The sequence below is a fragment of the Leuciscus leuciscus genome (assembly GCF_965113295.1).
Source record: "Leuciscus leuciscus genome assembly, chromosome: 5".
NCBI lineage: Eukaryota > Metazoa > Chordata > Actinopteri > Cypriniformes > Leuciscidae > Leuciscus > Leuciscus leuciscus.
Genome location: NC_138729.1, coordinates 53,976,195 through 54,000,668, shown reverse-complemented (window position 1 = coordinate 54,000,668; position 24,474 = coordinate 53,976,195). Strand labels below are relative to the sequence as shown.

The window sequence follows — 24,474 nt, the reverse complement described above, 5'->3', positions numbered from 1 at the left end:
AAGTGTTAGACAGTATTCTAGATTATTATGTAAGGAAGTTTTTTGTCCAATAATTAGAATCTCTGTTTTTTCAGAATTTAGAAGTAGGAAATTACTAGTCATCCAATTTTTTATATCAGCTATGCATTCCGTTAATTTTGTGAATTGGTAGTTTTCGTTAGGTTGTGAAGAAATATAGAGCTGAGTATCATCGGCATAACAGTGAAAGCTAATTCCATGCTTCCTAATGATATCTCCTAATGGTAGCATGTACAGAGTGAACAGCAGCGGTCCTAGTACTGAGCCTTGTGGTACGCCATACTGAACTTGTGATCGATAAGACATCTCTTAATTTACTGCTATAAACTGATAAAGGTCAGATATTTGATTTAAACCATGCTAATGCAATTCCACTAATGCCAACATCATTTTCAAGTCTATTTAAAAGAATGTTGTGGTCAATAGTATCAAATGCAGCACTAAGCTCGAGTAACACCAATAGAGAGATACAACCACGATCGGATGATAAGAGCAAAGCATTTGTGACTCTATTGAGAGCTGTCTCAGTACTATGGTACGGTCTAAATCCTGAATAGACCGTTCAGAATCCTCGCAGATATCATTTCTTTCTAAAAAGGAACACAGTTGTGAGGATCCTGTCTTTTCTAGTGTCTTTGACAGAAAAGGTAGATTCGAGATCGGCCTGTAATTGACAAATTTTGTGGGATCAAGTTGCGTTTTTTTAACAAGCGGTTTAATCATAGCCAGCTTAAAGGTTTTTGGTACGTATCCTAGAGACAAAGATGAATTTATGATAGTAAGAAGAGGATCTATGACCTCTGGAAGCATCTCTTTTAGTAGCTTAGTCGGTATAGGGCAGGGGTCGGCAACCCGCGGCTCTAGAGCCGCATGCGGCTCTTAAGCGCCGCCCTAGTGGCTCCCTGGAGCTTTTTCAAAAATATGAAAATGGAAAAAATATTTTTTGTTTTAATATAATTTCTGTAGGAGGAAAAACATGACAAACATTCTTAACCCTTTCGCACGTACGATCGCATCGGTGTGATCAGAACAGTCAGTGCATGACGTGATCAACTGCTAAATTCAAATGTGCTCTCGCGCGTTGGCTGGCGCTGAGCCAGAGACAGGCGCGCTCAGAGCTGTCATATATCACAACTTTTCAGTGTTTTCAACCACATAATGTTTATTTTAGGTTTCAGACATATAACGTTAAGTACTAAAAAAACAATACATTTAGAGTTTGTAAAATACACACTGATGTTAAAGGAAGAGGCAATAATCCTTTCCAAGACACGTTTTATTCATATCAGATACACATTGTGTAAGTAACTTTAAAGTTTACTCTATTCTTCTCCCAGTTCACCAGCCACTTACTTTTATGTATTTCGGGAGAAGTGGATGAATTCACGTGTTGTAAATCCAACAGATCTGATTCTCTGACCTGCGTCTGCGGCACAAACTAACACGGCGGCGCCCATCGCGCATACAGCTGAACTAACGCGATCGTTATAAAGGTGTTTAAACAACAAAACACTTCCACTTGCATATATTTGACAATCGGAATATCAGATATTTCATGCCATATCTAACAAATTTGTGAAAATTTTGAATAAGGAAGGAAAAATGACATAAAAGCAGATCATCATTCATTCAGCTCTGTTGTTGCTGCGGTGTGTCACGTGACACGAAATGACGCGTCACCTTGGAAACCATAAAGTGACACATTCTAAATAACGGTCGCCTTGAAAAACTTTTAAAAATATTTTAAACTTACGTGTGAAAGGTTTAAAGTTTTTCCACGTTGTAAAAAATAATACACAAATAAATAAAACGTAATACATTAAAATTATAATGGAAGTTAAACTTAAAGCACCATAGTACAGCAGAGTAGTCACGTGGTGCGTCATTCTCTCCAGGATGCGCTGCAGGGAAAATAAACATTTAATCATGAATGCTCATTATGTATTTGTAGGCTACTTATCATTTTGATACTAGGGGGCTAATAAAGCTAATATAGACACTTACAGCATGTGTTGCCTTCATTATAAGGCTTATATAAGGCTTTTAATTTTTTGCGGCTCCAGAAAGATTTTTTAATTTTTTTTCGGGTCCAATATGGCTCTTTAAACATTTTGGGTTGCCGACCCCTGGTATAGGGTCTAACATACATGTTGTCGGTGTAGGATTTGAGGGCGAAGCAAACACAAATGAATCTTCCAGGTGATTTGTTCAAACATAATTCCACACAGAACTCAACATTCCAGACCCCAAATCACCAATCCAGAGCCATAAAATCAGGCTTCTGCCAGTCTGCGCTAACCAACGAAAACCCCCAGCTAAGAACTTTATGGCCATGCAAGCTTCAAAGAGATGAGCCCAACTAAAGGAAGAACGTTGTCAACGTAAGATAGTTTTGAAAAGACTGATTGGTTCAGAGATGCCACAGCTTGGTGCTCGATCAAGATAACAGCAGAAGTTGCTCGAGCCCACAACAGATATACAAAACAGACTACCATCTCCTTAATGAACTCTCAATGACCCCAAGATTGAAATCTCTTAAAACCAAAGAGACAGAGACTCTTCAAAATACATAAAATCATCCCAAAACAATTTTCGATGGACTTATAATCAAACATCATGCAACTACATAATTCTATGTAATAATATTGTGTCTACCACTTATGTGTGTGTCTAATATGCTTAGATCCCATATATAAGTCACGATTTGTTATTACTGTTAGATGTTTGAATGAAAGTGTGTCGTGCTTCCTATCAGTATGATCGTATGTTCTTGATTCAAAAGATGGCTTGATTGAAATCTGTGTAAAATGTTTCGTATTCTTATAATAGTAATAATGTCTAAACTGTGGCCTCTTTTCTCTCTGCTAGTGCTGGAGAATAAGGGGATCACAGATAAGCATGATTTACGATAAGAGGTGAAAAGAACGCCACCTCCTAAATTAAGCCAGTGTCTAATTGGTCAGATCTCTCCTAGGAGGTTGGACACATTTAGTTTAAAAGCTTAGACCCGAACAAAGCTTTGTTACAACAACAAGGTTAGAAAAAGGGCAGAAGGGCAGATGAAAAGAAATGTAGATTCGAAAACGATCATGAAAAAGCCATGACGGAGTGACTAGCCAGAGTCAGAAGAACATGGGTTAAAAAGCTTCATTCAAGCCATCATCTACTCTCGTCTCAATTTTCTTTATTTTCTTAGTTTTCCTTTCTTTTCCGTTGTGAGTCTCGGTTCTTGTCATGATTCTGTCCTCTAGTCCTTGAGTTTTCTAGTTCTGAGACAGGATCATGGCAGACCCATGGTTGTGTACAACACATGGTCTTTGGTTTGGGCCATGTGCTTGTGTGTCTCGTTACTTTACCCCGCCCCCTTGTTATCCTCGTTTGTCATGATTGTCTAGTTAGCATCACCTGTTCCCCTTATTGGTTCTCCTATTTAGTCTCCTTGCGTTTGCTGTCTTGTGTCGGTTCATTGTGAGTTTTGAGACCTTGTGAGATCATGTGAGTTTCCTGTTCCAGAGTATTGTCTAGTTATTGTTAGTTATAGTCTAGTTTAGTCTCTTTGTGTTCTGTCTACGTTTTGCCCCCTCGTGGGTTTTGTTTTCCCTGTTTGTTAGTAATTAAACTATTTGTTGTACATCCTGTTTGCGTTTGGGTTCATCCGTATTTATCGTGACAGAATGAACCGACCCTACCAAAACCCAGCAAACAGTACGCCACCACGTCTTGATCAGCATTCGGACCCTCTGGTACAATGGTGGCAGGAGACGATTGCCGATAGTAGGAGGGGCAAACTTCCCTTCCCTCCCCAGGGTGAGTGGTCCCTGAGAGAGTACGCCCGGGTCGTGGACGAGAGGAGGGGTTTCTTGCCTGACGCCCTACTAAAACGCTATCTTATCGCGGGCCTAAATGAGCCGCCTCCTCTGGCTGAACGGGAGAGACTGGTTCGTCATCCGTTCCAGGAGATGATTACCTGTTTGGCACAGAAGGAATCACGGACTTCCATCAGACCGTCATCACCTGGTATGCTGGCCGTGATTCTGGAGGGTCGCGTCCTCACCGTGGCCACATTGGTGAGCCAGATTTGTCCCAGCGCGACTTCTGAAGCATCCTCCACAGCTACAAGTCTTCGTGGAAAACGAGAGAGACGGCTGTCGTGGGAGTCGGCTTCAGGGTCATCCTACACAGAGACGACAGTTCCTGCTGTGGTTCCCTCTGAGTCTTTCCAACCGGTCTCAAGGAGGAGGAGAGGAACTTTCTGTTCTCCGTCTCTGTCTTCGCCTGAGTCCACGAGGACTCTCGAACCTGCTGCAGAGAGCGCAGGTCCCCAGTCAGCACTGGTGAGAGTTGTTCCTGAGGCTGCTGCTGCAGAGAGGATTATTCTGGATCCTGCAGCAGTGAAGATGGTTTTCGAGTCTGTTGCCACTAACGATATCTCAGATTCAGTTTCAGAGAGGGCGGCGGCCGACACAGCTGCAGAAGCACTCCTCCGGGCAGTATCAGCTCCTCAGGACATGCCGATTGCAGTTACGGCCAAGACTTTATCTAACTACTTGTCTAGTCTTGTAAAGATTCTGGAAGTTCCTGTCAGACCTGTTTTACCCTCAAGTCCTGCGTCCACCGCAGAGGAGAGTGCGGGTTTCAAGTCAGCTGCAGAAAGAGCGGTCTCCATGGTTACTACAGAGAAGTCTGTTTCTGAGCCAATGATGGAGTGTGTGGATTCCGAATCTGTTTCGGAGGATTTCGAATCTGTGGATGAGACCGTGGGTCCTGTCCCAGCGTCACCGTCCACCGCAGCGCCTCTTGTTCCCGATTACTTACCACCGGCTACACCTCTTGTCTCCTTTCCGTTGCCGGTTGCAGCAGTCCCCACTGTCACCCAGCCTCTGTATGGTTCCCCGGTCTTTCCTGTTAAGGCTCAACCCCGGACTGTGTCTACCATTTCCCCACCCAAACCCGCCCGGGTCCCTCGTCAGAGGTCTACATCCCGTAGACCCAAGACCACCGTCCCACTCACCCACCCTGGACAGTCTCCCGTGAACTTTGTTGTGCCTCCGCCTCCCCTTCCTTGTTTACTGTTCCTAATTTTTCACCCTAATCCTGTCATTGTGTTTTCATGTATGCCTTTGTTATTATTGGTTATGTTGTGTTGGTTCATGTCTATGTCTCGAGTTTTGTGTCCTCTTGAGAAGCGTCTGGTAGCCGCTTTTTAAGGGGGGGGGTTCTGTCATGATTCTGTCCTCTAGTCCTTGAGTTTTCTAGTTCTGAGACAGGATCATGGCAGACCCATGGTTGTGTACAACACATGGTCTTTGGTTTGGGCCATGTGCTTGTGTGTCTCGTTACTTTACCCCGCCCCCTTGTTATCCTCGTTTGTCATGATTGTCTAGTTAGCATCACCTGTTCCCCTTATTGGTTCTCCTATTTGGTCTCCTTGCGTTTGCTGTCTTGTGTCGGTTCATTGTGATCCTTACCTCTGTGTGATCATTGTGAGTTTTGAGACCTTGTGAGATCCTGTGAGTTTTAAGTTAAGTTTTGCAACAAAGTTTCGGTCCACGATTCGACTGCAAAGCCTGCTTTCCAGCTTCAAAGAATTTCCATTCATCTGCCAGCACACCACGTGATTGGCCGCCCCAGACATCTATCCCAGCACGAGGACACCAGCCAATGAACGAACTCGGGAAACCCCTTTTACTCCGAAAAGGGAATCCCCAACAAGGAATGCAAACAAGCAAGTAGCCTCCAGACTTTTAAGCTGAACTGGTGTATTTGATATAGATTTAATAACCCGCCTAAGAAATGATAGAAGGGTTAAATTAATGCTTGATGGTTCGTTCAGGTCAGGTCTTATAAGTGCATAGAAACGTGGGATTTCATCATCTCTTAAAACTCATTCTTTCCTCACTCTCTTTCTTTATGCAACTCGTATGAATGTGTGTGTGCGTGTGTTTGTTATATATTAGTTTTATGTGTTAGAATAATCAATAAAGTCTTGTTTGTATTTCAAAGGGAAGTGTTACTTGTGTTATGTGCTTACGAATTTAATGTCTTAAACTGCTGATCTAAGTTACCTTGCTAACTAAAGTGTTTCACTATAGTTTGGATATTTATATCCACTGCAGAGCTAATAGTTACAGCCAGTTCAAAAGAGTCATTTGCTCGGTTGTAATAAGTGATTCTTTCGAATTCCCTATAAATTAATTAATAATTCCTTTGAGCTAAATTGACCTGTCAGAATCACAAAATTATCTTACATCGGTTAGATGATTTAATGAGTTTAGCAAATTCTTCCTCTTCTATAGCAATGAATGAATCGAATTTTTCCTTAGGGAGACTACAATGCACTCCCTGATGCAATACTGTAGTAGATGGTTGCATAGTTATCATTTTCTCCCTGATGTTATCAATCTTATAAGTGAAGAAGTTCATAAAGTCATTACTGCTGTGCTGCTTGGAAATATCTGGGCTTGAAGCTTTCTTTTTCGTTAGTTTAGCCACTGTTTCAAATAAACACCTAGGATTTTGTTTCTTTTCTTCTAATAGGGTTGAAAAAAGCAGATCTAGCAGCTTTCAAGGCCTATCTGTATGCAATCGAACTCTCTTTCCATGAGATGCGAAATACCTCTAGTTTTGTTTTCTTCCAGTTGCGCTCCATTTTTCTGGCTGCTGTCTTAAGGGCCCGAGTGTGCTTGTTGTACCACGGCGTTGGACTATTTTCTTTAATCTTATTTAAGCACATCGGAGCAACTGTGTCTAAAGTGCTGGAAAAGAGAGAGTTAAAAGTTTCTGTTGCAATATCGAGTTCTTCTAAGCTATCTGGGACGCTGAGATGATGAAACTGATCAGGAAGATTATTAATAAAGCAATCTCTAGTGGCAGAAGTGATAGGTCTAACATATTTATAACACTGAGACGACTTTGCAGCCTTGGCTAAATGAAGTTTACACGAGACTAGATAATGATCTGAGATGTCATCGCTCTGCTGCAGAATTTCAACAGCATCAACATTTATTCCGTGTGATTAATATTAGTTCTAGAGTATGATTACGACAATGAGTAGGTCCTGACACGTGTTGTCTAACTCCAATAGAGTTCAGAATGTATTAATCCCAATGCATCTTTTTCATTATCTACATGTATATTAAAATCACCAACAATTAGTACTTTATCTGCAGCCAATACTAACTCTGATAGAAAGTCAGCAAATTCTTTGATAAAATCTTTATCTTTATGGTGCACTTAGGTGACGAAGATCACTCAGTCGCTTTGTGTAAGTTCCAGTACAAAACAGTTTGGGGGCGCACCTGATGATTTTCCGATGGTAAAAACAAATTATAGGCTATGTTGTTGTATTACTTATATATTGTTAACATTGTACAAAAGTCAAACTCAAATGCAATTATGGGGTTTTTGACCAGCAAATGTAATCACATTGCTGGCGGTATGACATTACATTTTCATCAACAGGTTACAAATTAGTTTGTTGTAGCTATATGGGCGCTCAGTTTTTCCTGTTGTAAAATACATTTGGCCCAAATCTCATTTTATAAAAGATGAAATGCTAATGAACAGATTATTTAAGTGTAGGCTGTATATTTGCTATGACTAGATGGCAAATGCTACACCTCTCTCTCAGGTCCCACATGTCTCAGTCAGACATCAAATAAATAAAATATGAACCTTTATAGACATATTGTTTAGTACTTATTCAAACAACAAGATCTTTGTTTACCCTTGCAAAACTTCGTTCAGCTGCTGTCTGCTGTACGGCTGTTGCGGAACTTCAATTTAGTCATTTAGTCAAGAAGATAGAGGGGGCGGAGTTATCAGATTTCATTGGCTTAATATTTGTTAGGGTTAGGGTTAGGGTTAGCAGACAGACAGACAGACGTAAAGGGTGACCAATAGCATTGATTTATTGAAGAAAAGAAAAAACACACCACCAAATAAAAAGGGCACTTCGGAGTATAAGGGCAAAAGAGCATGTGTTCTACACATGTTGAGCCCTACCTGTGCACGTGCCTGGCAGCTTTACAGTGATAATAGGAAATTAATCCAACAATGATTGTTTTGGCTGTACAGCAGATCTACAAGAAAGTCATTGTCCAGTTTAAGTAAGTTTTTAATTTATTCATTTCCATTGTAAAATCATTATATATTAACTTAGGGGCCACTTACACAACACCGTCTTCAAAAGAAAACATTTAATGCATTCTGGCTGTTCATTTAATGACAACAGTGTTTTTATGGCTTTAGACCGCAAACTTTGAAGTAGGTTTCAAAGTACAAAAAAAAGACATTGACTAGAATGTAAACAACTTGATTCTGTGAGAAGAAAGAGTGTGTCCTGATGTGAGACATGAAACAAGCATAGATACAGTATGAGAAAATTATCAATTATATAGTTTAGCATCAGTAAACAGAAATATGAGTTTGCTGAGCACAATTAAAGGATTAGTTCACTTCAGAATTAAAACTTCCTGATAATTTACAAACCCCACATCATCCAAGATGTTCATGTCTTTCTTTCTTCAGTCGAAAAGAAATGTAGGTTTTTGAGGAAAACATTCCAGGATTTCTCTCCATATTATGGACTTCAAGACTAGATTATTGTAGTGCTCTACTGGGTGGTTGCCCTGCACTCTTAATAAACAATCTACAGCTGGTCCAAAACGCAGCAGCTCGAGTTCTTACCAGAACCAGGAAGTATGACCATATTAGCCCGGTTCTGTCAACACTGCACTGGCTCCCTATTAAACATTGTATACATTTTAAAATATTGCTGATTACTTACAAAGCACTAAATGGTTTAGCTACGCAGTGCTTGAGCGAGCTCTTAACGCATTATAGTCCTTCACGTCTATTGTGATCTCAAAACTCTGGCCAGTTGATAATACCTAGAATATCAAAATCGACTGCTGGCGGTAGATCCTTCTCCTATTTAGCACCAAAACTCCTTGTCTTCCTAACATTGTCCGGGAAGCAGACACACTCTGTCAGTTCAAAGCTAGACTAAAAAAAAAACATCTCTTCAACCTGGCATACAAATAGAAAATTATACATTCCTATTATTCAAAACAGTTAAATGATTATTAGGCTGCATAAATTAGGTCAGCCGGTACCGGGAACAATTCCTGTAACACCCAATGTATTCATCACATCATAAGAAGAATGGCATCTACGCTAATGTTAGTCTTTCTGCTTATTCCGAGGTTTACTGTAATCAGCTGGATCCAGACTGTATCCAGATCAGATGGAGGACCTGTGCCTAGACATGACCACAACGCATGATGTAGTCAGCAGGATCCGGGCCGTATCCAGACCAGATGGAGGACCTCCACCTAGACACGACCACAACGCATCCCTGAAGTGTCAGCAGAGATTGTGTCAACTAGACTCTCATCGAAGGCCTCATCGACACGACAGCCATCAGCACTGATCCTCAACAAACCCGTCTCCATCCCAGTGTGATGACTCTGATCTTAAACCAGATGGAACTGGATAATATTCTGATTGTTCCAAACCAATCTAACTTCTGACCTATAATGCTGCCTGAATCATAGTCATACTCTGTTTGTTCATTGGCCAGAGAAGAACTGGCCCCCTGACTATGCCTGCCTTCTCCCAAGGCTTTTTTCTCCATTCTGCTCTGATGGAGTTTTGGTTCCTTGCCACTGTCGCCTTTTCCACCTTTGTTGCCACTGGCTTGGCTTGCTTAGTTGGGGACATTAAATTTAACATTTAATTTAATATTCAACAATAATATTGATATGCCTGCATTGACACTATTATACAAGAACTGAACAGAGCTGGACGATGACATCACGGTTTACTCCAGAGTGGCTATATGTAAATCAGGGGTGCCCAATCCTGCTCCTGCCTATCGACTGTCCTGCACAGTTCATCTCCAACCCTAATCAAACACACCTGACGCAACCAATTAAGGTCTTCAGGAACACTTGAAAATTAAAGGCAGGTGTGTTTGATTAGGGTTGGAGATGAACTGTGCAGGACAGTCGATCGGCAGGAGCAGGATTGAGCACCCCTGATGTAAATTAACTAAATTAATAACTTTTTTTAAACAAAAATGAAACATCACTGAACTTCCTTAAGCTGGACTGTGATGCTATTTTCTTCTGGAAACAAACTTTGTTGCATTATTTTCTTGTTATCTCTGTAAAGCTGCTTTGAAACAATCTGTATTGTAAAAAGCGCAATATAAATAAATGTGACTTGACTTGACTTCAATGGGGTCCAACAGGCTGAAGATCTAAATTGCAGCTGCCGAGGAATAAGGCAGTTGCACTACCTCTGTGAGGCGCCACGTAATCACGTTGGAAAGGTCACGCGTGACGTAGGCGGAAAATACAGGGTAGGGCGAAAAACTCCTCCAACTCATTTTCACCTCCAACTTCAAAATCGCCCACAGCGGTGTTTAACCTTTTATTTATTTATTTATTTTTTGTAAAGGGCATTTGACTGTCTTTGCACGTTCGCTTTGTAAACACTAGGTCTGTACGCGTGTCCTTTCAACGTGATTACGTAATGCGTGAAGTCGTGGTGGTACAAGATGAGCATTTGTGGTTAAAAAGTAAATAAATGTTAATTTTGTTATAAAATGGCTGATGTTTTGTCTAGATAAGACTCTTATTCCTCGGCTGAGATCGTGTCGAGACTTTGAAGCTGCACTGAAACAGCAATTTGGACCTTCAACCCGTTGGACCCCATTGAAGTCACTATATGGAGAAAAATCATGGAATGTTTCTAAGGAAATAATCCTGGAAATAATCCTATTGCAGAGACACTATTAGGACAGCGTGTTTCTTGCACTCACCTGTTTCTGGCTCAGGTAGTCCATGCCTCGCGCCACGTCCGCAGCGAAGTGCAGGAGCTGCTGCGAGGAGAGCGTGGACGCGGTGCTGTTAGCGATGGCAAAGGCCGGGTCCGTCTCTAACACGCGGCTCTTACGCAGGAAGTCCAGTAGGTTTCCGTGAGGAGCGTATTCAATGGCCAGATACAGGTAACCTGCAGCACAAGCAAACAGTGCAAATGAGCTCTGCTATGCAGTAGTGCCCTATCGAGAAGATCATGCGTTTGAGCCGCACACCTCTGTGTTCACACGCTCCCAGGAGGTTAATGATGTTCGGATGGTGACCCAGCTTACACAAGACCTCCAGTTCGCCCGCAAAGTCTCTGTGGTCATCCTTAGATGCATATTCTATTGAGAAGACAGAGAATAAGACGTCATGAGAAAAACTGCAATCGCTAGCAGACATAATGACTAATGACGAATTCCTCTCGCCTTTCATTCTCTTGATGGCCGCATCCATCCTTAGCCCGTCTTTCTTAATGCGAGCTTTCAACACCTGTCCAAAGTTTCCCTCTCCGATCACGTCCTGGAACTTTATGTCGCTCCAATCCAGGGCCGGATAGGCCACAGACTGGCTGGAGTTGGGAACTTTCTTTGGCATGTTTAGAGGCACGGAGCTAAACTGGACCACAGGCTCCTCTCTCTGTGCGCACGGGAAAGACAGATGTTTACAGACTCTGTAGGTCCGGTCCAGCAGACCTGAAACAGCTAATGAAGGTCTTCAGGATCACTGGAAACCCGGCTGTAAGGAGCGGGATTGAACAGCCCTGCTATACAGTGTAAGCTGTGACTGAATTCAGTTGAATTCAGTTGTTTTCTATTGTGATCTCACCACTATGTTGTGAAAGGCCTGCACCATGCGTCTCTGGAAGGTGGCTCTCTTAAGCTGCAATACGATGCAGAAGGCTAGCAGGATGGTAATGCACGTCATGCCAGCGGAGCCCAGTATGGCGTAGAAGAGCATGTTTCCATGAGCCGTGAGTCCGTGCAGCTCTGAAACACAACAGACAGAATTACAGTCTAGAATACGGCTGTAAATCACATTCTATATTGCAGAACGTTACCTGTCAAGTGTTAAATAATGTAACATGTTAAATAAATGTTAATAATGTTACATTAAGTAACATATTGTGAATTAAACAGTATCAGTATTTTTGTTTTTTGCACATTTGTACCCATTTTGCTCAATAATATACATTTACTTTCATTATATTTTGTTAATTCGTTTGAATTGATTTATTGTTAAAATGGTAAAAATTTATAATTTGTGCCTGGATCACATGGCGTTAAAGTATTTGTCTGGTACAACAAACGCTGTATTTCATTGTTTTTGTGTCATGCAGAAGAGAAATTACCACAGTTTTGAGGCTTATGTTCATCATAGTTAAGGATAAGATGGCTGCCTCGTGTGGAGCTCCCCAGTTCTTTTGCTGTTTTTGTTTGTTTGTTCTGTGTTAAAGGAGAACTCCGGTGAATTTTTAAGTTAATCTTGATCGTTTTACCTTTGTGAGTACTTTCTATAGAAAAAAAAACGAACCGGATCGGTGCTTGCAATGCGGAGCTGTTACAGTTAATGCCCAGAGCTCCCATTCAGCTAAAACGGCAGTTTTGGGGGCATCGACCTAAAGAGTGTCTTTGTGCCTCTTAACAGACACAAAATGCAATTAAAATGTCTGTCCAACATGAACAGGGCCCTTACATGACAACAAGATGCGTTTAGCAACTTAGCCATTGTTTAAACTCACCTAAATAGTGTTTTAGACGGCTAGCTGTAGTCTCGCGCTGAAGTCCCGCTCCTCCCACCTGCACTATGTGCGCGATTTTTTTTTTTTTTTTTTTCAAACCACTTCAGCGGAAATCCCGCCCTGCAGCTGATTTAATTGGTTTAGGTTACAGTGACGATTGACATGACCAATGAAAACCTTAGAATCAGCTGCAGGGCGGGATTTCCGCTGAAGTGGTTTGGGGGAAAAAAAAAATCACGCGCACTTTTTCCGGCTACAACTGAGTTCCCACGGGACTTCAGCGCGAGACTACAGCTAGCCGTCTAAAACACTATTTAGGTGAGTATAAACAATGGCTAAGTTGCTAAACGCATCTTGTTGTCATGTTCATGTTGGACAGATATTTTAATTGCATTTTGTGTCTGTTAAGAGGCACAAAGACACTCTTTAGGTTGATGCCCCCAAAACTGCCGTTTTAGCTGAATGGGAGCTCTGGGCATTAACTGTAACAGCTCCGCATTGCAAGCACCGATCCGGTTCGTTTTTTTTTCTATAGAAAGTACTCACAAAGGTAAAACGATCAAGATTAACTTAAAAATTCACCGGAGTTCTCCTTTAAGTCATTCTTTTCTTATCAGTTTCACAAGAGACAAACTACTGGACATAAGGCAACACACACCAGACAACATTTTTCCAGTCTTTGATTATTCAGACGTTTTGTTGAACGTTTTAATCTGAGGAGCAGCGGTTCTGTTCAACCACGTGGTCAGACGGAAAAGGCACGCTTGTTAAGGTCTTTGAACATGGCTTTCTAACTATAAGTATCCATCCAGCAAATCTCTGATGCCTTCCTAACAAAACGGGTGAACTACTTCTCCTGACGCGCACAAACAAAGACTTTTCAAACTCTTCATATCACTCTGTCCCATGTTCAGATTGGGGGCTCTCTGATTATTGTCTAGTTCATCTTATACCGACTTACAGTCAGAAACTTAAATCAGCTAACCTAACCAGGCCAGAAACAGACTAACGAAGGAGATCAGTGTGGCTAAAAGAAGCTAATCTGAGAAGCTGAAAATCCAGTTCTCAGCCAATGACCCAGCATCAGTCTAGAAGAGTATGATGAACATCACCAATTACAAGACAGGAGAATCAACTACTTGCTGAGGATCTGAATGTGTTTTACTGTAGGTTTGAGAATCCTAGACTCACACCCGCTTTGATCTTCACTTCACACACTCACCAGCACCTCCTGCAACCCTCCTCCTCCTCCTCCTGCCAACCTGCGCTTCAGGTGTGTGTGGAGGACATGAGCCAGGCCTTCAGAAAATAGAAGACTAGGAAAGCTTCAGGCCCAGACGGCGTCTCAGCTGCTTGTTTAAAAGCCTGCGCTGACCAACTGACCCCAATCTTCACACAGATCTTCAATAGATCACTGGAGCAGTGTGAAGTTCCCTGCTGCTTCAAACGCTTCACTATCATCCTGATCCCCAAAACCCCCCAAATCACTGGACTTAATAACCGACCTGTCGCTCTCATGTCTGTGTTCCTTAAGTCGTTTGAATGACTGGTGTTGGCCCACCAGAGGAACATCACTGGACTCTTGCTGGATCCTCTTCAGTTGTCTACAGATTAAGCAGGTCTGTGGATAATGCAGTCAACATTATATCCTGCAATATCTGGACAGACCTGGGACTTACGCAAGGATCTTATTTGTGGACTTCAGCTTGTCTTTCAACCGCCATCTTCTATCATCAAACTGACCCAGTTTTGCCTGCCCACCCCAGTCTGTCAGTGGATCATCAGTTTTCTGACAGAGAGGCAGCAGCTACTGGGGAAACGCACATCCAGGATCCTCACTATCAGCGCTGGTGCTCCTCAGGTGTGTGTTATTCTCTCTCCTGCTCTTCTCACTCTACACACATGACTGCACCAGTCTGCATTTAGACAAGAGTTTGAACAACTGGCTTTCTGGTGCAGTCAAAACAACCTGAATCTGAACAAGCTCAGAACAGTGGAGATGATGGTGGAGCGTAGGGGTGGGCGATATGGTAAAAATATCATATTACGATTTTTTTCAGGAAAATCACGATTAACGATTTTATCACGATTCTTTTTTATGTTGGTTTTACTATTTTGTGACTGAGCATTACAGCCAAACTAATGTCCATATTTTAAAAACAAAGCCTTAGGTTACAAAATATAAAATAAAAAAGAATGGCAGACGGGGTGAAGATAAAAAATGTTTGTCATTATTTTCTTTGTTATTAAATATTAAGATCAAAGATACACATTACACACACAACTTAATATACAAATTAAATAAACAGTGCTTTGTTTTCAGCTACAGGTGTATTTAACAGTAGCATTGAAGAAAGTAATTAAATGAACAAATATGAAAATAAAACAAAACATAGACTTCACTGTATAAATTATAAATTGATACTTATTAAAGCTACTATTAAAGTTATCAGTCAAGAGCAGTGAGTGATTTTCTCTTTGCATTTTGTTGTTTTGTTAACAATAAAGGGATAGTTCTCCTAAAAATTCAAATTGTCATAATTTACTCTCAAGTTGTTTTAAACTCGAATAAGTCTCTTTCTTCTGTTATTTGGAAGAATGTGACTTCTATAGTATATGTTTCTCCTATGGAAGTCAATGGGGACCAGCTACTGTTTGTATAGCCACATTCTTCAAAATATTAATATTAGAAAAATATTAGAAAATATTACAAGGAAATTAATACAGGCTTGGAACAACATTATAGTGCGTAAATAATGAGATCATTTAAATTTTTGGGTGAATTATCCCTTTAAGGACAAACGGCAGCGTGTTTACTATTACTACTGTCTCTTTAAGAGCTGCACTCGACGCGTCTTTTATACACGCATTTGACAAGCAGATTTTCTCTCAATTTTCTCAAGTTTGCTTTCACTTTAGACATCACCGACTTTGTTTATGTAAACCTTGTGTGTATTTGACAGTATTAGCACAATAAGACTCGAAAGATAACTTAGACCAGTATCCAGGCACTGGTAGACAGGCTTTTAGTGCATGTGAGCTTCGCATGTAGGCGCTGAGAAACGCTCACGTTAGAACAGCGCATCAGCACGCAAATTAAATGTTTAACCGACAAGGCATTAAAGCACATGCAAATTATGAACTTTTGTGAACTGTAGTGTCCCGTTCCGCTGTGTTAACATTTGATCTGAATAAACGTCGCGTTGTTCAGTATGTTGGGACAGAGGCGCCAGAACAGCAACTGAGAATGCGCGATACTACGATATTTCTTCAAAAGCAGATCGTGGAGACATTTTAATCGTCCACGATCAAAAATCGTCATATCGCACACCCCTAGTGGAGCCCCTGCTCTCCTCCTCTCAGCATCATGAACAGCACTGTGGAGCAGTGGAGCCACGCCCGCCGACAGTGGGGTACAAACGGGTCTGTTGTCCCGGGCCCAGGGTAGAGGGGGGGCCCAGGACTGGGCCCTCATTAAATTATGGAATAATTTTTTTAAACATTTTAAAATAGGCCTATTTGTGAAAAAAAAAAAGTAATATTTGAGTTACATAAAAGCTTTTTATTTGTTTCTTCCTAATTGTCCTTGAAATAGTGGTAAAAAAAAACAAAACAAAAAAACACCCCCAACACAAAATTGGTTTGGCCACTGATCAAAATTTGATGTTGTCATTTGATTTGAAGTTCAGTACGCTCAAAATATCCGGTCAGCACAAGTCCGGTGCTCAGAAAAGGAAAGAAAAGAGAAGAAGAAAATGGAAGCCTGGGAGATTTTCTAAACAAATATTTTTAAAAAGGTGGTGACGGTGAAGCTGGAACTAGTAAAGTCAACGTAGGGCAAGGTAAAAAAAACAGCGCAGCCAATGTTCACAAGCCTTGTCAGCGGTTTTCCTGTATTGGCATTTTTTTGGTGGCCGCCAAAGCAAATTTTTGTCCCGTCAAAGCCTTATTTGATCGGCAAGTGATGTAGAATAGAATGAGTGCTGATTGCCTGACTGGGCGCATAACGAATAGAGAGAGAGAGAGAGAGCCCCGGCCGCACGCGTGGGGTGTGAATTGTGCTAAAAAAAATGGGGGGGGGCCATCTAAGATTATCTCGTCCCGGGCCCAGGCAAGACTGTCAGCTGGCCAGAAGCCATTCAGGTTCCTGCGCACCACCATCTCTCCGGACCTGAAGTGGGACAATCACATTGACTCGGCCAAGCAGAGGTTATACTTCCTCCGCCAGCTGACATCCCTCTACTCAGCTGTCATTGAGTCTATCTTGTGCACTTCTATAACTGGTGTGGTTCAGCCACCAAGTCAGACATCAGGAGAATACAAAGCTGTAAAGTGGCTTTGAAACAATCTGTATATTGTAAAAAAGTACTATATAAACAAAGGTGACTTAACAAAGGACAGGCCTGCAGAGAGGATTATTGGTATCTGCTCACCCTCCAGGACCTGTACTCTTCCAGAGTGAGGAAGATCACTAGAACATCTCAGCTCAGAGCAAGCTTCTTACCACAGGCTATTATATATACCACAGGAGTGGGAGTGGCGCAATGGATAAGACATATGCCTTTGGTGTGAGAGACCCGGGTTCGAATCCACTGTGAGACACCAATGTGTCCCTGAGCAAGACACTTAACCCCTAGTTGCTCCAGAGGCGTGCGACCTTTAACATATATAGCAATTGTAAGTCGCTTCGGATAAAAGCGTCAGCTAAATGAATAAATGTAAATGTGAATGTATTTCCCTCTTCAACAGTTAAATGCCTTCCAAGTGCAATACTCCACTGTATAGTGCAATATCATTGTAAATTAATTTAGTCCTATTTATTAATATTATTATTTAAAACAGTCACCTTTATTTATATAGCGTTTTTTACAATACAGATTGTTCCAAAGCAGCTTTACAGAGATAACAGGAAAATAATGCAACAAAGTTTGTTTCTAGAAGAAAATAGCGTCACAGTCCAGCTATAATAAATATTAATAACAAATACTGTAAATATGTTCATTATGTGCCTTGTTATATTTATATGTGTAGACTGGAAGCTACAATACCAAGGTAAATTCCTTTTGTGTGCAATAAAGCTCTTTCTGATTCTGATTTATAAACATTAAGTGATCCGTGCCTGTAGAGGGCAGTGTTACTCTCTCAGTGTGTACAGCCAATCTCATCTGCCATTCTGTGGTTCAGAAGGCTGCTCACTTTAGTCAACCTACAGACTTAAAGGAAGACCCAGAAATGATCATTCTGCCATTTACTTCCCCTCATGACTTTCTTTCTCTGGAGCAAACAAACAAACAAAAACTTAAGAAAGCATTTCTCTAAATATTAAATTTTTTCACAGTCAAATAAAAGTAAGGTTTGAAAGACATGAGGACGAGTGAATCCCGCCGGAGTGATCGATCACTTTAAGTTCCCACTCGGCAGCAGTCCGAACAGAACGTAGCTGTTAACCACCACGCTAACCACGCTAATGCAGGCTTGGACAACCCCTGCTGGCCAAAAGCAGTTAACTCAATCCATGACTCCTTTTGACATGATTTATTACCGGGCGAACCTGATTAGTAGAAAGAAACAATTACTAGGCACATATATCCACACATTACTCAAAAAAGAAAGGAAACAAAAGACAAGAAGTCCAGGACTCAAAGTTTGCCCATGCTTACAATTTCTTTTGCAGACAAATCGAAAATGAAACATCTGTTGAGGTGGAAGACCGCACACAGGATAAGCTGTGCCGGACAACTGGTTTGTGAATCAGAAATTGATTACAATTCTGGAATCAGATACTTAAGATCAGGAATCGGATACTTGTTCAGAAATAGGGTTAGGGTTAGGCCTATATTGATTCATATAGGCCTAGTGTGCAAATACGAATTCAATTAAGTTGAAGGGACAAATAAACACAAAATTATGTCAAAATATCCTCATATAGATATTGATCTTGACTGAATAACTTTTGTGACTTCAATAAGGATTAATCTAGGCTATATTTTATTTATAAAAAGAAAACTGGTATTATTTTACATTTCATTTCTTTAACTGATCAGTTGTATTTATTTGTGGTTTTTCTCATTTCTTTACTGGTTCTTATTTTATTACTGACTGTTTACTTGTCTATAGGGTTAGTGTTTGTTTGAATATATATTAAGTATTTTTTGCTGAGATTTTTGTCAAAAACATTGGCAAGTTCCTTGAGTAACTGTTCTTTAGGCTGCTGATTTTTGTTCATTTAGCTGAAATGTTTTGCAGAAAGACGGTATGTTTGATATCTAAATGTTTGCCTTTTTTAAGAAGACTTTTACTCAAGCTAAAGCCAATAGTGTTAATTGATAATTGCCAAAATAATGATTTCTGATGAATCCAAAACTGTACCTTTGAGCAGAATGTAACGTCCTAACTTTGCTTAGGGCCCCCAAAATGGTAAACGGTTGTGAGTTTCCAGAATATTTTCACGCATAAATACACTGATTCACTTGAATACCAGATTCTGACTCCAGTAGTGGAAGCTTTTTGAGATGCACTGGATGAAGACACATAGGAAGGTTGGATCTCAGACTCACGTTTACTCTCCTGCGGGGTCAACGTCTGGAGGATGACATGTGGCCGATCCAGACTCTCTCCCATGTTGTTGAGTGTCCAGAGCTCTAGCCGGTAGGTGCTGTCGGCCCTCAGGCCCCGGAGCTGGAAGCTCATGCTAGTCTGGTCCGGCTGCACACCAAGCTCCACCTGCTGGCTGTAGTCCTTCTGCTCTGTCCGCTGGTAGCGGATGATGGCGCTGGAGACGGAGTGACCCTCAGACACACACCAGGTGATGAAGGCTGAGCTGTCACTGATGTTACTGGTGGAGATGTTGGCAGGAGGAGGAGGAAGCTCTGAAGGATCAACGCATAACCAATGAATCACTCCGACCAACTCGCCACTAGTACAAGTGCTACTTGTGCACATACATACAATGCTATATACTGTATGCTTCATTGTTTGATCGCCTGTAAGTGTAAACTATCCTATTGTGCAACTCTAAACTGGTCATTGTGCTCAATGAGGCATCAACTTCATGAATTTCTGTGAAGTCTCTATCAAACAGTGAACAGAACTGTAGAAATCAATTGGCGAGACCCGGGTGGATGAGAGACATCAAGAGAGCTTTCAGAGGAATTATACATTACCGGTCAAAAGTTTTAGATCGGTAAGATTTTTAATGTTTTTAAAAGAAGTATCATCTGCTCACCAAGGCTGCATTTAATGCATTTGATTAAAAATACAAACAAAAACAGTCATATTGTGAAATATTATTACAATGTAAATCAGCTGTTTTCTATGTGAATATATAGTAAAGTGTAATTTATTCCTGTGATCAAAGCTGAATTTTCAGCATCATTACTCCAGTCTTCAGTGTCACATGATCCTTCACAAATCATTCTAATATGATGATTTGATGCTCAATAAACATTTATGATTATTATCAATGTTGAAAACAGTTATTTACATTTTTATTTCATGATGCTATGATGAATAGAAAGTTAAAAAGAATAGCATTTATCTGAAATCTAAAGCTTTTGTAACATTAAACACTACCGTTCAAAAGTTTGGGGTCAGTAAGAATTTTAATTTTATTTTTGGGGGAAAGAAATAAAATAAATCAATACTTTTATTCATCAAGGATGAGTTCAGCTGATCAAAAGTTACAGTAAAGACATTTATAATGTTAGAAAATTTTCTATTTTAAACAAATGCTGTTCTTTTGAACTTTCTATTTTTCAAAGAATTTTGAAAAAAAAAATTGTACACAACTGTTTTCAACACTGAAAATAATAATAATGTTTATTTAGCATCAAATCATCATATTAGAATGATTTCTGAAGGATCATGTGACACTGAAGACTGGAGTAATGATGCTGAAAATTCAGCTTTCATCTGAGGAATAAATTACATTTTAAAATATATTAAAATAGAAAACAGTCATTTTAAATTATCATAATATTTCACAATATTAATGTTTTTTTTAAATAGTTTTTTATCAAATAAATGCAGCCTTGGTGAGCAGAAGAGACTTAATTTAAAAACAAAAAATCTTACCGATCTAAAACTTTTGACCAGTAGTGTAGATATAAAAGTTTAGGAAATATCTAGGTAATCTTCTGTAACAGTAACAACAGGAATCCATATACATGAGGAGATATAACATCTTGTTATGCGCATACCAATAGACTGAACTCGTAATACGCATGTGCACGCCATCAGCGTTCTCACAGGTTTCGCGTTTAAAGTCTGTGTAGAGTTTCCTGTTAAAACGGTGTCGTGTTAGCAGCCCCTAAGTTAATAACTAATGATCGTTGCGACGGAAGTGTATCAATCAAATTAACTTTAGCTGGAAAATAACTTTATTCTAGAACTGCTATAAAGCCAAAACAATCTCTGTTACTTTAAACTATCCTTGTATCTCTGTAAAGCCGCTTTGGAACAATCTACATTGTCAAAAGTGCTATATAAATGAAGATGACTTGACTTGACATGCTTACGGTCGCTGAGCGTCCAGGCGCTGGCGGTGGCACAGGGCAGATCTGTGGCGCTGCTGGTCGTCGTCACCCTGCACTGGTATTTGTGTCTGGGTTTCAGCTCGCTCAGATGGAGACTGGAGGAGTTGGACATGAGCTGGAATCTCCTCACAGTTCCTGAAGTTCCGACCTGCTGACACGTGACCTCGTAACTCCAGGTGTCGTCGGGAGGAACCGGGTCCCACGACAGGACCAGTGAGGTCTGATTGACAGGCGTCAGTTTCACACCCACAAGTGGCTCTGAGGACAGAACACACACACTTTAATATCTCATCATTTGGTGAGGGTTAGGGTTAGGGTTAAGGAAGAGTTCTTACCGAGCATCTGTGTGGAGAAAGTGGATTCGGGCCCGTGTTGGCCAGCTCCTCCTGGTCCGCGGCGACTGAGCTGCACCAGTGTAGTGTAGTTCATCATGGGAGAAAGATTATCCAGCTTTACCTGAGAGCCGCTCACTGTACAACAGACAAATGTGTCTCTTTTTAATTCATATCTGGGATCGACTCAAATATCCAGCAACAGATTCACAGACTTTCCACATATTGGGTATCGATTCCACGCAGCAAGAATATTGAGGAAAGACACAAATGTGTTCATGACAGTGACGTTTAGATTGTTTTCTTATTCAGAAGAACTAAACAACACTCTTCCCAATGATCTTTGAGGGGTTTTGTTTTTTTCTTTAGGTAGTATCACTCTCTCTCTCACACACACACACACACTCTGTCTCTCTCTCTCTCTCTCTCTCTCTCTCTCTCTCTCTCTCTCTCTCTCTCTCTCTCTCTCTCTCTCTCTCTCACACACACACACACACACACACACACACACACACACACACACACACACACACACACTTTGTATACTGTATCTGTATTCAATTCATATCTGCAAAGATTATTTTCCAGTCCCTTCTATTTGCACTCTTTTCACATTTGGAAATGACAAACTTATAAAACACTAGTTGCACTGTCCTTCTGTTTGTGCCAACACCAATAAACACGTTTAGCTAATAAGAGAAAATCCCCCTACATGTAGTGAAACACAAACATCAGATGTGGTCAGTGATTCTGGCCTTTTCCTCCACTCTGAAATGAAAGGGTCTTTCCGGAGCAATGACTTCACCCTCATTCTTCTGACTAGTCATAATAAGTTCTGTATATGACAACTCATCAGATTTCCATCATCTTTTTGTAATCTATTGCACAATGGAAATATTTATTACACTAGACAGTTTGCCAAGAGCAACACAGTCACCTATAACCTCGGATATGAAACTTTCCAGCTGTTTTACACAGAAACAGACCACACAAAAACCCACACATTGAGAAACTCCGAGCACATTAAGCTCTGTTACCCTCAACGCTTCTCCGTGTGGACTCGCTGCCCCGCCGGTAGACGAGCTTGACCGAGGTGATCGGTCCATCTCCAGTGAAGGGATCTTTATTGACCAGAAGAATCAGGTGATGTGGACCCCTGCCGCTCAGGGCGGGCTGATTCTGAGCCTGCGGTGGAACTGACACAGGACAAGACTTATGATTTACATATGAAATGGCCTGTTCGTTGGCTTGTTCTGGAAATTAATGCATTAACTATTGCAGAAGTAAAATTAATATATTTTCCTCTCTCTTGATATTGCTTGTTTTATGCCAGTGATCTCCTGCTTTAGACTGCACAAACATTCTACATTAGAGGTCACTAATTATCAGACCGCAGATCCAGTCCCAAAGTCCGGGCTGCAATTCATATATTTATAAATTCACAGAATTAAAAAACTTTGGGTACTAATAGCTAAGCCATCTTAACATAATGAAGGACCCAGAAGTCACATTTTTCATGACAAAGTGTGTTTACAAAGACTTTTTATTGTGGGACAGAGACGGCAAACATTATTTTAATAACAATCAGTCTAAATGCCATGAAAATATTGTATTTGCACAGTATGCAGTTCTCTATGCGCTCTATGTGACTGTGTTTGTTAACAGCATCTCAGACACAGTAGAACTGGAGCAGGAACAGATTTACATAACGTCAGAGCATTTTGTGTTTTACAGTATTAGTGTGAAGAGAAGCCTTAGGAAAACATTGATTTCTGTCCGTCCAATTGCTCAGGTTCTGAGCTAGTCAGAACCTGATTTTTAACACCAGTGTGAAAGCACACATACTCATTATTATAACCTAATTCCCTCTCTCAGTTTAGTATTTTTTTATGTTCTACATGCAAACTGTAAAAGGAAACCCAGCAATCTTGGGGAGACTGTTTTGACAGCATTGTAGTCTCCTTGAAGAAAAATTTGATTCATTCATTGCTATAGGAGAGGAAGAATTTAGAACTCATTAAATCATCTAAATCGACAACATGTATGTTAGACCCTATACCAAGCTACCGAAAGAGATGTTTCCAGAGGTCACAGATCCTCTTCTTAATATCATTATTTCATCTTTGTCATTAGGATATGAACCGAAAACTTTTGAAGCTGGCTATGATTACACCGCTTGTTAAAAAAACGCAACTTGATCCTACAGAATTAGTCAATTATATGCCGATCTCGAATCTACCTTTTCTGCCAAAGATACTACAAAAGGCAGTATCCTCACAACTATGTTCCTTTTTAGAAAGAAATGATATCTGTGAGGATTTCCAGTCAGGATTTAGACCGTACTATAGTACTGAGACAGCTCTCATTAGAGTCACAAATGATTTGCTCCTATCATCCGATCGTGGTTGTATCTCGCTATTAGTGTTACTTGATCTTAGTGCTGCATTTGACACTATAGACCACAACATTCTTTTAAATAGACTCGAAAATTATGTTGGAATTAGTGGAATTGCATTAGCATGGTTTAAATCATACTTATCTGACCATTATCAGTTTGTGGCAGTAAATTAAGAGATGTCTTATCGATCACAAGTTCAGTATGGCGTACCACAAGGCTTAGTACTAGGACCGTTGCTGTTCACTCTGTACATGCTACCATTAGGAGATATCATTAGGAAATATGGCATTAGTTTTCACTGTTCTGCTGATGATACTCAGCTCTATATTTCTTCACGCCCAGACAAAACTTACCAATTCACAAAATTAACGGAATGCATAGCTGATATAAAAAATTCGATGACTAGTAATTTCCTACTACTTAATTCTGAAAAAACAGAGATTCTAATTTTTGGACAAAAAACTTCCTCACGTAATAATCTAGAATACTGTCTAACACTTGATGGCTGCTCTGTTAAGTCTTCGTCGTCGGTTAGGAACCTGGGTGTGCTCTTTGATACCAATCTTTCATTTGAAAGTCACGT

General features: G+C 40.5%; 1 protein-coding gene and 1 long non-coding RNA gene across 4 annotated transcripts in view; one reads left to right on the top strand and one right to left on the bottom strand.

Annotated features, from left to right (window-relative positions):
* Positions 1 to 24,474, bottom strand: part of tek (TEK tyrosine kinase, endothelial) — a 44,448-nt gene that overhangs the window by 5,323 nt on the left and 14,651 nt on the right. The window contains exons 10-17 of one of the 3 annotated variants that reach the window (XM_082171563.1): positions 22,531 to 22,689; positions 21,497 to 21,631; positions 21,144 to 21,419; positions 19,185 to 19,496; positions 11,715 to 11,875; positions 11,315 to 11,525; positions 11,120 to 11,230; positions 10,847 to 11,037 (exon numbers count right to left, since the gene is read on the bottom strand). In XM_082171563.1, the coding sequence (XP_082027689.1) occupies positions 10,847 to 11,037; positions 11,120 to 11,230; positions 11,315 to 11,525; positions 11,715 to 11,875; positions 19,185 to 19,496; positions 21,144 to 21,419; positions 21,497 to 21,631; positions 22,531 to 22,689 (1,556 nt within the window). The remainder of the gene's footprint in view (positions 1 to 10,846; positions 11,038 to 11,119; positions 11,231 to 11,314; positions 11,526 to 11,714; positions 11,876 to 19,184; positions 19,497 to 21,143; positions 21,420 to 21,496; positions 21,632 to 22,530; positions 22,690 to 24,474) is intronic. The other 2 variants (XM_082171564.1, XM_082171565.1) reach the window with 2 other exon arrangements.
* LOC309500044 lies at positions 11,882 to 16,078 on the top strand. The gene is made up of 2 exons (XR_014206454.1): positions 11,882 to 12,328; positions 13,215 to 16,078. It is a non-coding gene; the product is annotated as an uncharacterized lncRNA (long non-coding RNA).